Below are 17,698 nucleotides of genomic sequence, written 5' to 3' on the forward strand. Positions count from 1 at the left end.
GATAAGGATTGGTTGCTCTTTCCAAAAACCAGGTATTCCCTGCCTATCATCGGTAAACATTATCATCGTTCCCCACTAATAAACAAACTGCGTTTTTATAAAAACAACAATAAAGGGCCATTTTGCAACAACAAAATACAATGATATCCCGAACAAACAAGCCAACACTGTTTTGTTAATTACAATTCGAAATTGATTGCAAGAAAAAATTATGTGTTTGCGTTTTTTGGTTTTTTTTTCAGTAAAAATTTTAATACTTTTGTCTTTGTTGGGAGAAGTATCAAAATAGAAATATTCCAGATCAATTTTTCATTTTAAATTTCCACAAAAAATAATGAATTATTTAAAATAAATCTCGCTTTTATTATATTCGATTTAACAAATATTTGTCTTATTTATTGATTTCGTAAAACGTATAAAGCATAACAACGATTTTGTTTAGAATGTAACATACTCTCAGCCCAAGTGATTACCAGTTACAAAAGTTTCAGAGATTGTACTATCGTTTTTAATTGCTCATATTGCATCTATTTTCAAAAAGCAACTGAAATATAAAGACTTGTAAAGGTAAATTTGCGTGGGTTTCACAGTAATTTTTTTATTCTAATTTTGGCACCATAGCTGTCAGATTGAACTGAGAAATGTGAGGTCTTTTATTGGTATTTCGAGGGTATACAAACGGAATGACAAAGGTTATAGCATGATGTAGGATATTCGAAATAATATTGGTATTAATATGAATAAAATGCATTTTTTAACTCAGCACTCCTTGAAATTGGTTAACCAAAAGATGCGCTGTTGTTTTTCACCTCACAGTTTTCGTGCTCATGTTTTGGTGTGGTGGAAAGTTAAACAACGCATTAAATTCATATAACTACCAATATTATTTGTTTTTCTAAAGTTACGCCTTTTAATTAAAGCATTAGTAGATAAAAATTTAGGTGAAGATGTCTTCAATTCAAGATTTATCAACAGCGTCGGATGATAGCTGTCCTCAGGAAGTACAAAGGGAGAGGATCTGGAAACCGATATATTCAACGACGAAGAGAAGACTAAATCCAATAATCTGTCTTTGATATTTAAAATATCATTCACTTCGTACAAGCAGGATTCAAATATAATATCCCAAAAGGCATCAAAACCAATTGGGTATGACGAGGGAACATAATCTACAATATTCTCACCTGAGATCCAAGAAACACCAGGAAGGTTAAAGTCGCCCATACATATTAATGAAGAATTTTCCGTAAGTAAAGAAGAAACTTTAGAAATTAAAGTAGCATGGTTTATATAAATTTCAAGGCCAGAATTAGGAGCAATATAAGAACAAGTTAAGAATACGGTGTTAACTGTGATATTTAATTTAGCGCAGACAAATTCACTACAGGGGTCCTTCCTCCTCCTTTTTTCATTACTCGATCCTTTCTATAAACTTGATAATTATCAAAAAACACCTCAGTGTCAAGAACATCAGATTTTCACCATGTTTCAGTAAAAGCGATTATTTCAAATTCACAAAACATATTCTTAACACTAAAGCTTACATCTAATACATTAACACATGCCTTTTATTTAATAATGCACGCTGTGCTTTAACGCACACATTATGCTAGGAACACAATTGGAGCGAACGACGAATTTCGCCCTACGCGGCGACAAAATGAGCCGCGTAAATTCGCCGTATAGAACACAATACGGTCGAAATTATAAAACAGCTGATGAAGTGGTTTACTTTTTGCTCAGAGTATTGTAAATGATGATCAGAGTATTGTAAAGTTTATTAAAATTGTTAAAATAATGCATATTATAGTTAAAGCTTATATGCTTTTCCACTCAGGCGCAAGTACACAAATAAATAAACAAATTAATTGTTTTTTTATACGAGTAACAGATAGTAGAGTGACCATGGTAGAACAATATAGGTAGACGCATCGACACAGCTGCTGGGACAATGAACTGTCAAACCAATGGCCACCTTGTACCAAGGTAGATCTAACAGGTAACCGCATCGGCGAATTGCTACAACAAAGCAACTTTTGTGGTCCCCTCAAATGTCAAAATTGACATCTAAGGCGAAAAACATAGATTCGCCATGACATTTAAAGTTTGCGGCAAATTTGTTTCAACCAAACAGAAACGAGGCGTTTGTTTACATTTTATTTTGTGTGTGCCTCTCGTCGTGAACGAACGTCGCAAACTATATTCAATAAAAAAATAGAAAATAAATGATTTTAAAGAAAAAAAAAAAAAAAAAACATAAAACCAATATCGTTCCATGCAAAATCAGGGCACCAACACTCCGACCAAATTTAATCAGGTGAGTATTTAGTTATTATTTTGTTATTGGAAATCCAAGATCATTCAAATTCCTCATTCTTATATTTTGTCTCTTTTTTCAGAATGAAAACCCAACATCGAGCGGCGGTAATAATGTTCAACAAAGATCAACTACACCCAAGCTGAAGAGGAATACCAATTCCACTGGCTCGAATGCACATCGCCAGGCAAAGCAGCAAGAACAGCAGGAGCAACAACAAGAGGCCTTGAATAATAATTTGGCCCAACAGCAGCAGCCTTTTGTCAATCACAACAATCAAAATAAAAATTCAGAAAAAGAAAATCTTGGATGCCGTCAAAGATTTGCTGAATGACGGAAGATTTGATAAATTTCATTAGGTGGTGTTGGTTGTTTGTATGTTTGTTTGTTTGTAATTTATAGACTTAACAACCGCTGAACAGATTTTCCTAAACATTTCCAGCTTTGCCTGAAAGTAACATAGGCTGTCAATTTTTTTGAAAATCCACTGAGAACTGGATATATACCATACTGAAATCGGTTCAGATTTGGATATAGCTTCCATACATATTTTCGGCCGATTTAATTTATTTTATATATATTTCATTTAAATTTGAAATGTGTAATGGAATTTGGTCTAAAAATGTATTTGTAAAATGATATTGAAATTGTTTCAGATTTGGACATAGCTCCTATATGTACATTCGTCCGATTTTATGTATTTGAGAATAATCTTTAAGAATGTCCTGTATGTTAGAATACCCCAATTTTACCAATAAATAAACAGTGTTATTAAAATGTATTGACGAATATTTATTCATTTTTAAAAAGTTTTTATTGTAAAACATAAGAGTAAAATAAGTATTAATTGTAGTATTGCCATATTTTTTAAACTATGAAACTTATAATGACTATATTTTACTGGTTTTAAACCAAAAGGATATTAATTCAAGGCACATTTAAATTAAAAATATTACATAATTCATTGTCAGATTACCGCACAGCGGTAACTAGATAACTAGAGAATGACTAGATAAAATAGAGAATTAAATTAAATTTCAGGCTTTTAAGTAGCTTATCGTCGCATAGCTTCTAAGAACATTTTATAGCCAACCAAGTAAACACCTCACCGGGTTACATAGAAGAGGATATAAAGTTTATTCATGGCAAATAATATGCATGTTTGGAACATACTTTCATTTAAGGCTTATAACTTTATTTTAATCATTTTTTACATCCAATAATCCTTTGCTTGGATTTCTGGATTTTCAGGCGTCTATTTAACTGCCTAAAGAATATGCGGCATTTAAAGAATAACTCCTTCACTTTTTCGCAAAGGTCAACCTTTTCACTCTTTCTAATCAAAAAATGCCGAAGTTTGGGGGCATATGAAATGTCCATGCCATTCACGTCATTAAAAAGTATTTCCAACTCCTTCATTTTTTCAAGGAATTGATCACTGGGTTTAATCAGTGAGCCCTGTGAAACTTGATCAACCCAAGTGTAACTGCTGGCATTATAAGGAAAATCTTTAAATTTCAGCATTCGTATGACATAGCCAGATACATACTCCAATGCATCCTCTTGAAGATGACCAGTGTCAACTATATTGACATCATCAAGGTCACTAAGATCAGTAGCTTGTGTTAAGCTAAGCTGCGTGTCTTCATAACCGTCATCTTGGGTATATTCTTCGGTCTCTTGGAGGCTATGTTCAAACACATCTGACGAAGAAATATTGCCTTGGAGCCATTCTGTTGAAACGGCTTCAACATTTGCTCTACCCGACAAAATTTCAGAGTTTCTTGCTGTAATGCAAATATAAGGTAAATATTATTCAAATATGAAATATTTTTACTTACCCAAAATACATTTGCGAATTCTGTACTTGAATTCTTGTGGAGAAGGGTGATCATTCAGACCACGTTTACTCCTCATAGCCCCAAAAAAATGTTCCAGAACATCTTGGTTCAAACGACGGGTCACTATGTATTTGAATTCTCTTTCTTGCAAATATTGATGTAGCATTCTTAAAGCACTATTAGAAATTAGAATGCCATTTTGGAAAAATTCCGGAGTTTTCTTATTAGGAACAACAGGGCTTTACATAATTATGTCCATCTTCAACAATATTTCTTGTTGTTCCTTTAAATTTATTCCATATGGCTCCTATTATAACAAAGAAAATTGTATTTACCTTTCCCGGTAGACCAAACGTTGACAGTGAAGAATTATGAATATCAAACCAGTCATTAATTAGTTTGATAAAGTCTGCTGTTTGCTCCGCTTTATATCTGTGAAATAAAAAACCAAGCGATGAAGGAAAATAATAATGATTAATAATTCTAAGTTGTACTATTCTTATGAAAACACTATGACTAAAATAAAATCTGTATTTTTATTTACCGTTTTTACCGATGTCATTAATCCGCAAGTAAATGCCGAGAAGGAATATTGTCGAGAGGTTTTCCTGTACAATGCTTACCATGTGTGATGCCTAAATCTTTCTACAACTTACGATTTGATGGACCCATGTCACATACTACTGCCACCACTAAAAATTCGGCACTCTGTAGGGCTTCAATAATCCGCATCAATATCTCGAAGGTCATTTTGCAGTCGAAATCGTAAAGCACGGGTTGCTTCCATGATTTCTTTATTCCTCTGGCCATAACAACCTGGACGAAGTTTGCCGGTTTCCGTACAAAATCATCGACCCGGTTGTAATCGTATGTCTCTGTGACCGTCATCTCATCGAACGACAGCACACACATTTTATCATCCTGTGACATATAATTAATTTGTCTCATAAAGTCGATGCATGTCGCAGACAGACGCCCTTCGTTCAAGTTTATTTTGCTGCACCATCGCTGAAGAGTAGAGACGTGTGGGAGCGGATGACCTTTATTGTACAAATGTCTATATGCTCTGGGTCCCGCTGCATGTAGGCATATAGCATTTGAAATGTCTTGCCATTTCCATTCAACCCTGTGCCTCTTGCTCAGCATTTCAATCTGGCCATCAGTAAATATTCCTTTCATTGAAGCACAAAGAGCATTTGCCTCCAACAATTTATAACTTAACTCCTTCTTCTCGTTTTGTAGATTCCTTATATTTTCAGCATATTTTTGGTAATCTGCAAAAAAAACCACTGGACTACAAATAAGTAGGTTAGTATAACAAGTAAAAACTGTTTAGGTCGGCCGAAGCGGACTTTTAATAACTATTTTGTGTTCAAATGGAATGACAAGCCATTTATTTTAAGCAAGAAGCTATTAAAATCACAGAATCTACTTACTCAACTTCCATTTTTGGTTCTGGCAAGGATATAATTTTATATTTGTGTGCTCCTTCTCTGCTTGAACATTATTCTCAGTATCCATTTCGATGCTAATGGGAATTTCGTTATTTCCAGGCATTTCTTCAACCACTTGAGATTCGACAGTTTGTCCACTGAATGGAGGTAATGAATATTTAAAATTAGGAAATACTGTTAAAACACAAATTACTTACTATGGAAATACGCCAATATGCCGTGGTTCCGGAACTGCAAGTGGCAAGAGTCGAATTCTTCCATTACTTCCCGTGATGTGCTTTGGATTAAAATGGTCCATACAAATTTTAGATGTTGGGGCTAACTTAATTCCACAAGCTGCACTCCATTCCAAACTCCTTCCTTCATCTTTAGGAACACTAAATTCAGTAAAAATTTTAATACTTTTGTCTTTGTTGGGAGAAGTATCGAAATAGAAATATTCCAGATCAATTTTTCATTTTAAATTTCCACAAAAAATAATGAATTATTTAAAATAAATCTCGCTTTTATTATATTCGATTTAACAAATATTTGTCTTATTTATTGATTTCGTAAAACGTATAAAGCATAACAACGATTTTGTTTAGAATGTAACATACTCTCAGCCCAAGTGATTACCAGTTACAAAAGTTTCAGAGATTGTACTATCGTTTTTAATTGCTCATATTGCATCTATTTTCAAAAAGCAACTGAAATATAAAGACTTGTAAAGGTAAATTTGCGTGGGTTTCACAGTAATTTTTTTATTCTAATTTTGGCACCATAGCTGTCAGATTGAACTGAGAAATGTGAGGTCTTTTATTGGTATTTCGAGGGTATACAAACGGAATGACAAAGGTTATAGCATGATGTAGGATATTCGAAATAATATTGGTATTAATATGAATAAAATGCATTTTTTAACTCAGCACTCCTTGAAATTGGTTAACCAAAAGATGCGCTGTTGTTTTTCACCTCACAGTTTTCGTGCTCATGTTTTGGTGTGGTGGAAAGTTAAACAACGCATTAAATTCATATAACTACCAATATTATTTCGAATACCCTCCATCATGCTATAACCATGTCATTCCGTTTGTAGTTCCTCGAAATACCAATAAAAGACCTCACATTTCTCAGTTCAATCTGCCACTTAGCTACGCACAAAATCTGCAATTGGAGAAACAAGAATGGCAACCATTAAAGTGTTTTCGGGTACTTCGCATCCACATCTGGCTCAAAGGATTGTCGACCGTTTGGGTATCGATTTGGGCAAAGTGGTCACCAATAAATTCAGCAACTTGGAAACATGTGTCGAAATTGGTGAGTCTGTGCGCGGTGAAGATGTGTACATTGTACAATCTGGTTCCGGTGAGATTAATGACAACTTGATGGAATTACTGATCATGATCAATGCCTGCAAGATCGCATCAGCATCCCGTGTAACAGCTGTGATTCCTTGTTTCCCATATGCTCGCCAAGATAAGAAAGAAATGAGTCGCTCCCCAATTTCCGCGAAATTGGTTGCAAATATGCTATCAGTGGCCGGAGCAGATCACATTATTACTATGGACTTGCATGCATCTCAAATTCAAGGTTTCTTTGATATTCCCGTGGACAATCTTTTTGCTGAACCAAAGAAAATGGATCAAAGAAAATATTACAGAATTATTGTCTCACCTGATGCTGGTGGGGCTAAACGTGTGACGTCCATCGCTGATCGTTTGAACGTTGAATTCGCACTGATTCACAAAGAACGCAAGAAGGCCAATGAAGTTGCTTCGATGGTGCTTGTCGGTGATGTCAAAGATAAAATTGCTGTATTGGTCGATGATATGGCCGATACATGCGGTACAATTGTTCATGCTGTCGATCGTTTGGTGGAAGCAGGTGCTACAAAGGTTTATGCTATTTTGACACATGGTATCTCTTCTGGACCAGCGATTTCTCGCATAAACAATGCCTGCTTTGAGGCTGTGGTTGTTACAAATACTATTCCCCAGGATGTACATATGAGAGATTGTCCCAATATACAGTTCATTGATGTCTCTATGATGTTTGCCGAAGCCGTTAGAAGAACACATAACGGCGAAAGTGTTTCTTATCTCTTCTCAAATGTACCATATTTTTAAATATTTTAAATGTTTTATATTAATTATAAAACTTTATACATAAATACTACTGTTCATACTATCTTTGTACAATCTTATTTTTTTTCATAGAACAATTTTAAAAGAATAACAAAAATAAATTTTGGTTTCCCACATAAAAATGTGCGACCTGGGACCACGATTTTTAACCCGAAAGTCCAAGTTCGCGGTGTAGGACATACCCAGAGGAGAAAAACTCAAGCCCCGGCCGAAGGCCGGCGACTTACAAAAAGTATCAAATTTGGAAAACTTTGCCGGTGTGGGACATACCTAGAGAAGAAAATCTCGAGCCCCGGACGAAGGCCGACTACTTACAACAACTGTTAAATTTAAAAAGTAGAGAATATCTCTGGACCCGAAAAATGTATTAGCACCAATTGTAGCACTTTGGAATTGAGTTATGCGAATGGAAAGACCCATATCTCTGGACCCGAAAAAGGTATGAGCACAAATTGTAGGATTTTGGAAAGGTAAGAGTGTCAGCTATAATTTGGCATCAACTTTGTTGACCCCTATAATGGGACCTTTTTCGACTTTTTGAGTTTTTATAAAAAATCCGGGTCCAAAAAATCGATAATTTGACTATATATTCCAAACCGTGACAACTTCATGTGACCACTTGTTGGATAGGTATTTTCATAACCGGGTCCGGGTCTTAAACACGGACTTTCGGGTCAAAAATCGGGGTTCCCTGGTAGCGTTGTCGCAAAAGAGCTGGGGAATACCTTTTTGAGACACATTATGAAGTTGTTTGTTGACAAATCCGAAACAAGTTCCAAATGTGTTGCTTTAGAACTGAAGCAAACAAAAACAGCGATGTATTTTTTTAGGGTGACTTTCCACGAATTCGATACGATGTCATGAATGGACCACAAAAATCAACTCTAGTAAATAGGAATGGACGATGAGCTCGAAAACGATCAAAAGGCAAATTACCCATAATTTGCCCCAACAATTTTGGCTTGTAATGAAAGCAGTGAACGCAATTTCGAACTACTTTCCGAACAACTTTTTCCCACACTGTTCCGATGAACTTAAGCTGTTCACATCCGCTAAATAATCGATATCTAAACGTGGTATTTCTATGGGCACAAAAACACCTATGCCGTTTAGAACTCTCCCGATATCTTTAGTCGCATAGCACACACCCAAGGCGTCTATGCAATCCGAGTATGTAATTTTTTCAAACGACGAAGTTCCCTCTCGTTATCTAAATATTCCTTTCTTGCTTCTGTAAAGGAACTACCTAATTCGGTACATTTTTCCCCAGCTTCTTCAGTTACACCACACAGAGCAATTCTTTCCATATCTAAATAAAGTGACACAATATACTCGTCCAACATCCTTTTATGTTGAATGAAGTCTACAAAATTCATATTGACGAAATATATGTGCACTCAAAAATATACGAATAAAATAATCACTTTTAATTACTCGTCTATTGCGTTAGTATATGGAGATATAGATCGACAGAATCTTTCACTGCTACCTATCATGTCTCCTTTTACACAACTAAAAGATCTAATACTATCTGTTTTTAGGCTTACCTTTTTTGCCTTTGAGCCTTTTGAAATTAGTAAAAAATTAGTTTTGTTTTTTATTCTCGTATATTATTTTTATTTTCGGGTAGTGCAATTTAGATATATCACAATTAGCTTAAGTTATGTAGTTTAGTTTTAGTTTTAGTTCACTTAGTTTTGTACTTTAAATTTTAATTCAGTTTTAGTTCATTAGATTTTAAGTTTTAAATACAACTATTAGCATCTAAGTTTTATTATATAGGTGTATGTATTTTGTACAGTAATTTCACTTTTTGTTGTATGTTTTGGAACGTCTTTGTAAAATATTTTAACAATTTTGTAATGTTTTTTGTATTTTGTAATTTTGCTTTTTGTAGTACTTTGAATGTTCACTGTGTTTTGTAAAAATTGTTATTAGCGTTTATTTGTTCACTGTCACTTGTCACTCGGGGGGGAAAACTTGAGACTTGCGATCGCGTTTAAAATTCGGTGAGAACTAACTATTCTCCAATTTGCATCGTCACATCAAACCTGTTTTGGCTGTTGACGATGCTTATTTATTGGAATTCATTATTATTATTTATTGGAATTTACCGGTGGCTGCATAAATGTATGTGTGTATGTGTACGTGTTTACATTATTTACATCATTTTGTTATGATGCCATTTATGCGGCCGCCGGTAAATATCCAACCAACAGTGTTGGGCAAATTTATAGCAACTTTATGAACATTTTCTGGGCCCCGAATGACAAGTGTAAGTATTCATTTCTAATATACCATAAGGATCCTCGGTCTTCAGTTCCTCGGCATGTTCTTGATTGGCCCAGCAAACACGTAGCCCAGTTGAGTGTTGTACGCCAGGACATCTCCAATTCCAGCTGCTGTACACCCATCTTTCCTTATGGCGGAGTACGTGTCCGCTCCCAGTTCCACATCGATTGGACTATTTCCTCGGGGATCAGGGTCAGCAAGGGCGTAATTTGTAAAGCATCTAGTGGGGTCTTCAAGTATCGGGTCTGAGTAAATGCGTCTGGGCAGGTCTTCGATTATTAGCGCATTTACCTTCAGACTCCAAGTAGAGTTTGTGCGGCGGGGCGAAACGGTGAAGGTGGTGAATCGCTCCCCTCTGTAGTTCCGCGACTGCAGACCCAGGCGACGGAACGCGGCGTACGAAATCTTAGACATCGTCGCAGATTGGCTAATAATGGCTCGCAGCATACTGAACCCCTCCATGCCCTCGGCCGTTATGCGTACCATCGCTGTTGGTACAAACACCAAATCCCATGCGAAGGCTGGGGTTGTAATGGCCTCGATGTTGAGGGATACCTCGTCCAACTGAGACGCCCCGTGCAATAGGGTATGGTGCCGGTCGTTGCATCTCCGGCAACCAGTTAAAGACGGGCAGTCGGGAGCCAAATGACTTCTCGCCAGGCAATTTCGGCAATACCCCCGACGCTCCACGGTCTCATAACGCTGGAAGGGCGTCTGTCTGCGGAACCTCTCACAGGCACTGAGGGCATGGTCATCTTGGCAGAGCCCACATGAATATTGCCAGTAGCTTGGTCTTTCTTGGCGTTGGCGGGGTCTTACGTCGGATCGACTTCTCTGTCGCCTTTCAGGGGATGTGGAACTGGGACGATGGATGGGTCGATTGGCGCTTCTTGCTGTGGGACGGGCAGGTGAGTCTGGGCTACGGTTGCGATCGTCCAGACGGCAGTCCTGGTTAGGCAAGTAAGCGGCCATATCTGAAAAGAAATTGAGGCGAGTACTAAATTCTTTTTTGAGTGGGAATCCGACTAGTCAGTCGGAAAACAATTTGACAATTTTTGTAATTGTCTGCTAATGTTGCCACTTGCCGTCCGTATGTCTACAACCCTGGTATTTTGGTCACTACCTGGATACGTTTTTTCGATACGACCTAACTTCCATTCATGCGGAGCCAATCTATCATCTTTTACGACAACTAAATCTCCTTCTTTGATGTTCTCCTTTTCATATTTCCATTTAGTTCTTCTGTGAAGTTCGTGAAGATATTCTAACTTCCATCTATTACAAAAATAATGCGAAATAACTTTGAGTCTTTTCCAACGATTGACTAAGCTTAAATCTGTATCTGAAATGTCTGGTTCAGCTGGGGTAAGAATAGGTGTTCCTATTAAGAAATGACCAGGTGTCAAAGGGGAAAGGTCGTTTGGGTCGTCGCTAGCAGGACTTAAGGGTCGTGAGTTAAGGCAGCCTTCAATTCTTGATAAAATAGTTGTGAATTCTTCAAAAGTGAAATTCATTTTTGGGATACTTTTTCGTAAATGGATTTTAAATGATTTGACGCCAGCTTCCCACAAGCCGCCCATGTGCGGAGCACCAGGAGGAATAAATTTCCAAGTAAGATTTTGAGTGAAATTATTTTGAATTGTGCTATTTTGAATATTCTTCATGAAAGCTAATCTATCTCGCTTTAATAGATCAACCGCTCCCACAAAGTTAGTTCCGTTGTCCGAAAATATACAAGACGGGCAACCTCGCCGACTAATAAACCTAGAAAAAGCGGCAAGAAAGGCATATGTCGACAAATCGCTTGTGGGTTCTAAATGTATAGCCTTAGTGGCGAAACAAACAAACAGGCACACGTAGCCTTTTGTAATAAAACAGGCTCTTCCTGAATAACTTTTAATGTTAAAGGGTCCTGCAAAATCTACCCCTGTGTTTGTAAAGGGTCGAGAAAGAAAAGTGCGTTCGGGTGGTAGCGAAGCCATTATTTGAGTTTGGGTTTGTTTTTTGTGAATTAAGCAGATTCGACATTTTCGTATGGTTTGTTTGATAAGCGACTTGAGTCCAAATATCCAGAATTCGGACCTTAATACTCGGGTCATTAATTGATTACCCCCGTGTAAAGTAATCTTATGAGTGAATTCGACTAATAATTTGCTAAGTTTTGCGCCATGTGGTAATATTATTGGGTGACGTTCGCTATAGGTAAGGGCTGGCGATTGTACCAATCGGCCATTTGCTCTAATAATACCCTTTGAGTCTAGAAATGGGTTGAGGGTCAACAGAGGACTTGAAGGAGAAATTTGAGTCTTTTTCATAAGTGCGTTGTATTCGTCTGCATATACGAATTTTTGGGTACGAATTATACAAGATCGTTTTCCATCTTGGATTTCATCTGAAGTAAGGTCTTTTGATGAGACGCGAAGGTGTTGCCTATTTGTTCCAGTATTTTTCCAGAGTCTTAGGGCATATGCGTATGATCGATAAACTTTAGATAAAGAGGAGAAATTTTTTAAAGGATCATCTCCTTCAGAGAAAAGAGTCATAACTTTTGCCGTTTTGGCTTCCAAATTTGTGTCATTTGGGATTTCATATGATGGCCAACGGTCTTTTTGCATTCTGAGCCATTGAGGTCCCTGCCACCAGAGATCACTAGTCTTTAGCTCTGCAGGCGAACATCCACGGCTCGCAATATCAGCTGGATTATTTTCCGAATCAACATGTCTCCAATTTTCTTGTCCAACATTATCAGCAATTTCCGAGACTCTATTTCCAACAAATGTGCTCCAATGACAAGGAGGCTTTTTTAACCATGCTAAGACGATGGTAGAATCGGTCCAAAATTGTGTCGAATATTTTGATATTTGTAGACTATTTACAATGGATTTTGCTAATTTTGAAAGTAATACTGCCCCGCATAACTCGAGTCTGGGTATTGATAATTTTTTAATTGGAGCGACACGAGTCTTTGCTGCTAGCAAAAATGTATGTGTGGTATGGTCAGTATTTTCCACCCGAATATAAAGAGTGGCTCCATATGCGCTTTCTGATGCGTCACAAAATCCATGAATCTCTACAGAACCATCTAGCGTGTATTGAATCCATCGAGGAACTCTCAGATATTCAATATCTTTGCTATTTTTGACGAAATTGTTCCAGTTCATCTGAGTTATTGGCTTCAATTGATCATCCCAGTCAATTTTGTCTAGCCAGATTTGTTGCATTATTAACTTAGCTACGACGACCACCGGTGCCAGCCATCCACATGGGTCAAACAATTTGGCTATCGTTGATAAAACTTCTCGTTTTGAAGATACATTTTTATTTTCCATTGAGGGCGGTGTAAACGAAAAATAATCGCCTGAGATATTCCATCGAATTCCAAGGGTCTTAGTTGAAGCATCTTCGGAAATGTCTAGCCAATTGAGTGGTAGCAAATGTTCATGTGGAATATCTTGTATTATTTTGCGATCATTTGATGCCCATTTCATTAGTGTAAAACCAGCAGAGTCTAAAGCAGCAGTTAATTCCTTTCGAGCTTTTATTGATTCATCTTCAGTGTGGCCGCCAGCTAATACATCATCAACATACAAATTATTCAAAATTATATTTGCGGCTCTAGGGTATGATTCTTTGACATCTTCTGCTAGTTTAAGAAGAGTTCTCAATGCTAAATATGGTGCGCAGTTAACTCCAAATGTAACTGTCAGCAGCTCATAATCCTCTACTGGGTTTTCCGGAGACTTTCTAAAGAGAATTCTTTGATATTTTGTTTGATTTGGATCCAAAAGTATTTGGCGATACATCTTTGTTATATCTGCATTGAAGGCATACTTGAAAAATCTCCATTTTAAAATTTGCAATACTAAATCCTGTTGAAGAATGGGTCCAGGATATAGGATGTCATTGAGACTTGTTTTGTTTGATGTAGGACAAGAAGCATTAAATACGACTCTTAACTTCGTTGTGAGTCGATCGGGTTTTATCACAGCGTGATGTGGTAGATAATAATTTGGCATTTTATCTATTTCATTCGGATTGACTTTCCTCATATGACCGAGTTCTAAGTATTCAAGTATTGAAGCATCATATTGTTCTTTGATCTCTGGTGTTTTCATAAGTTTTTTCTCCATTCTGTAGAATTGAGCTAGGGAGATGTTTCTGGAATTCCCCAATTCCTCGCATTTTTTGAATGGGAGAGTCACCACATATCTTCCATCCTTGTTCCGTATTGTTGTTTCAATGAAATTTTGTTCACAAAATTGGTCTTCTTCTGACCGTAAAACTTTTTTAGGGGTCTCTTCCACCTCCCAAAAACGTGTAAGTACTTTCTCTATTGAAGTTGTGTTTAGAAGTGATATTTGTTTTCGTTGAAGGATGCTTCCTGGTATGGGTCCTCCAACTATCCATCCAAATTTGGTTTTTTGTGTTAAAATTGATCCAAATGTTTTCATTGGAGTTCCAATTGTAAATATTAATGGTCCTATGTCCATTCCAATAAGAATATCGATTGGTTGGCTAACGTAAAATTTCGGGTCAGCCAGTTCTAATGCTGTTACATCTCGAAGTTGTGATTCATCTAAGTTTTGTGGTGGTAGATTTGAAGGTAAGTTCTTTAAAACTGGAGCCCAAACTTCCAGTTTAAAGCTAGGGTCATATTTGGATCTCATAGTAAACAAGCAAGATTTTGTTGAAGTTTCAGAAACAAATTGACTTAAGCCAGTGACATGAACTAAGTTGTTCCGTGTAGGTAACTTCAAAAAGTTTTTCATCTTTTCCGAAATAAAGGTGGATTGTGATCCTGAGTCTATTAGAGCTCGGGCATCGTAAAGTTGTCCTTTGGTTTCAATTTGTACTATTGCTGTGAAAAGTAGCGTTCCTCCAGATTGTCGCTCACAAATTTGCTTATCTTGGAGGGTCAAAGTAGTAATAGTAGTTGGTTCTAGGTTTGTAGTGGACTGTATTTGATTTGTAAGAGCGGCAGCACTAGTACTAGGTCGTGCTTCCACTCGAGCTAGGTATGAGTTAGTTGTTTGGGTTTCCGTTCCCTTGTGTAACAAAGTATTGTGTTTCATAGTACAAATACGGCAACCAAAGCGACTTTTGCAATCCTTTACTCCGTGATTTGATGACAAGCAATTGTAGCATAAGTGTGAAGTTTTCACGATGTGAATTCTGTCATTCACACTCTTTTTCAAAAATTCGCTGCAATCTCTTATGAAATGATTTGATTTGCAGACTTGACAAGTTTGAGTATTTTTCGGCTTATTTTGTTGAGGTAATATTACATTAGTAGGTCTTCCTCCAAAGTTGTTTGTATTTTTTGAGACATTTGTTTGAAATGTTTTCAAAAATCTAGGCGTGTGATTGTTAGTTGGTTTTTGTTGAGCAAATTTCGATGTAGAGGGCTTTATATTTCCAACTGATTCCAAAGTTTTGAATTTGTTTGTTAAGAAAGCGTCAAACTGTTCCCATTTTGGAATTTGTTTACAATCGCTTAATGAGTTCTCGAATTCTTCTAAAAAGCCTCTAGGTAATTTTGTTGAACAAATGTATATTAAGATCGGATCCCATCCTTTAACATCGACATCAAGTATCCCCAGTGTCTGAATGCTGCTATTTACCGTGCGTTGTAGTTTTTGAATAGAGTGACTTGATTCAGCAGAAACTCCAGGTAGATTGAAAAGTGTCTTGATTTCTTCATTAATTTGCATTCTTTTATTCTCGTAACGATCTGTGAGATTTTTCCATGCTAATGTAAATCCATCATTAGTTAGTGGGACATGTGAAATAATTTCCCTTGCTTCTCCTGCTGTCTTTTGCGTCAAATGGAATAATTTTTCGACATTACTTAATTTTGAGTTGTTTATGTAAATTGCCGAAAATAGATCTCTGAAAGTCGGCCATTCTCTGTAACCACCTTTAAATGTGTCTGTATCGCATGGAGGTAGCCGCGATACGTTTGTGAAATCCACTTCCCTTCCTTGTTGTGACATCTCTGACTCTCTTTTCATTTTTTCCTGTGTCTTTTCATCCAAAATATTTTGAATTTGTCCATTTATTGAACTCAGCGCTTTTTTGTACGATCCCATGGTATCCATATAGTGCTTTCTCAGTTTATTTTTATCGATCGGCTTTCCTTCCTCTTCTGGAACATAATCCCGACAGTCTATGTAGGCTCTCTTGACCTGGTCCCATGCAGAGTCCAACTCCATTCGTGTTGTTTCCAAAGTATGTACCGTGTCATCAGGTTTGGTTATTGAAAAAATTGAAATATAATCCAGAAGATCGTTGACGCAATTTGTGAATTTATCGCTTAAAGATTTATCCATTTTGCAAGCTGAGCGTTAACCTTTACGAAATTTTGTTGGTTTACAAAAAAGAAAAGTTGCCCAATGAAAAGGACTAACTTGGTTTAGAATTTAAACTTTTATCCAAATTTTTATTTTTTTAAAATGAGGATAAGTTTTTTTTCTCAATATCTGTCGACGAAAACGATCCTATTTTATTGGTTTGAGTCAAATTATATTTCGTTCCTTTCAATAATTAAAATTTTTTTTTCCAAAAATTCAAAAATTTTCTTTATATTTGACGCCGGACTGACTTGATTAAAAATGTTTGCTGGGTTACCAGAAGGGTCAAAATTTCGTCAAAATGAGCAAAAAAGAAAATAAAATCTCTTAAGGTCCACTTACAGGAGGATTTTATTCTTGCAATTCGACAAATAATCAAAAGTTTTTAAAACAAAAGTGTTTAAACGAGAATTGCAAAGCAGAAATTACCAGAGATGTTTTGCGCAGTAAACAATTTCTTCCAAAAAAAAAACGAGAGTCTAATTTGATTGTCCACGAGAAGTTGAAAATTCCAAAAAATTTCAGAGAGTCCAAAAAAATTTCAACGAAGTAAAAATGTGTGTTGGGTTGTCAAAAAAAATTAAATTTTTTGTTAAAATCACTTAATATCCTATGACAGGAGGATTTTATTTTATAAAAGCCAATAACTTTGATTATTGCTTGTGAAAATTTGTCTGATTCAACAAATTTTCTAAGTTCGCCAAATTTTTCCGATAAAATTCGCAACGAGAATTAGAGAAAATTATGTATGTATAAATCCAAATATTTCAGCAGAAATATTTCAAACAAATAATTTGGGTCAAAAATCCAAAAATTTGAGCAAAAATTTCCAAAAAATTTGATTTGGGTCAAGGTCCAAATATTTCAGCGGAAAATTTTATGTCCCAGCAAAATATTTCAAAAGAAAATAATTTGGGTCAAAATCCAAATATTTTCAGCATAAATTTCAAGGAATTGCAGAAAAATTCAAGAAATTGCAAAAATCAAGAAATTGCAAAAAAAAATCCAAGGAAGAAATTTTTCCCAAAAAGTCGTGTAATGTGTCACAAAATCAAAAAAGTATACCAGCAAAATATTTCTGCGAAAAATGCAAGAAATTAATTTTGGGTCACAGAAAAATTTTTAAGCTCCTTAGAGCAATAAATATTGTGCTAAATGGGAAAAAAGGTTAAAATTAGAATAAAAATAAAAAATTGTAAATATATGGGATCGATTGTATGTCTGTCCACCAGACTCCGATATATAATTTGTTCTCCAAAATTTAAAAAAAATTTGTAGTTTAAGTTTCTCATGTATGTCTGTCCACCAGACGCTTGCT

At 36.1% G+C, this 17,698-nt stretch overlaps 3 protein-coding genes and 1 pseudogene across 3 annotated transcripts; 2 read left to right on the forward strand and 2 right to left on the reverse strand.

Annotated features, from left to right (window-relative positions):
• The first annotated feature begins 2,145 nt into the window (after nt 1-2,145).
• On the forward strand, nt 2,146-2,651 carry LOC131802521 (signal transducer and activator of transcription A-like). Its single transcript, XM_059122858.1, has 2 exons — nt 2,146-2,317; nt 2,400-2,651. The coding sequence occupies exons 1-2, from the start codon at nt 2,276-2,278 to the stop codon at nt 2,649-2,651; spliced, it is 294 nt and encodes a 97-aa protein (XP_058978841.1). The 5' UTR covers nt 2,146-2,275.
• A 3,953-nt stretch (nt 2,652-6,604) lies between these two features.
• On the forward strand, nt 6,605-7,720 carry LOC131802522 (ribose-phosphate pyrophosphokinase 1-like; annotated as a pseudogene).
• A 1,789-nt stretch (nt 7,721-9,509) lies between these two features.
• On the reverse strand, nt 9,510-11,515 carry LOC131802551 (uncharacterized). The gene is made up of 2 exons (XM_059122874.1): nt 10,037-11,515; nt 9,510-9,650 (listed from the first exon to the last, which is right to left on the reverse strand). The coding sequence occupies exon 1, from the start codon at nt 11,000-11,002 to the stop codon at nt 10,055-10,057; it is 948 nt and encodes a 315-aa protein (XP_058978857.1). The 5' UTR covers nt 11,003-11,515; the 3' UTR covers nt 9,510-9,650; nt 10,037-10,054.
• On the reverse strand, nt 9,646-16,437 carry LOC131802550 (uncharacterized). The gene is made up of 2 exons (XM_059122872.1): nt 12,711-16,437; nt 9,646-9,789 (listed from the first exon to the last, which is right to left on the reverse strand). Exons 1-2 carry the CDS (start codon nt 16,357-16,359, stop codon nt 9,779-9,781), a joined length of 3,660 nt encoding a protein of 1,219 aa, XP_058978855.1. The 5' UTR covers nt 16,360-16,437; the 3' UTR covers nt 9,646-9,778.
• Nucleotides 16,438-17,698: the final 1,261 nt, after the last annotated feature.

Source organism: Musca domestica, unplaced genomic scaffold, assembly GCF_030504385.1.
Source record: "Musca domestica strain aabys unplaced genomic scaffold, Musca_domestica.polishedcontigs.V.1.1 210, whole genome shotgun sequence".
Classification (NCBI taxonomy): Eukaryota; Metazoa; Arthropoda; class Insecta; order Diptera; family Muscidae; genus Musca; species Musca domestica.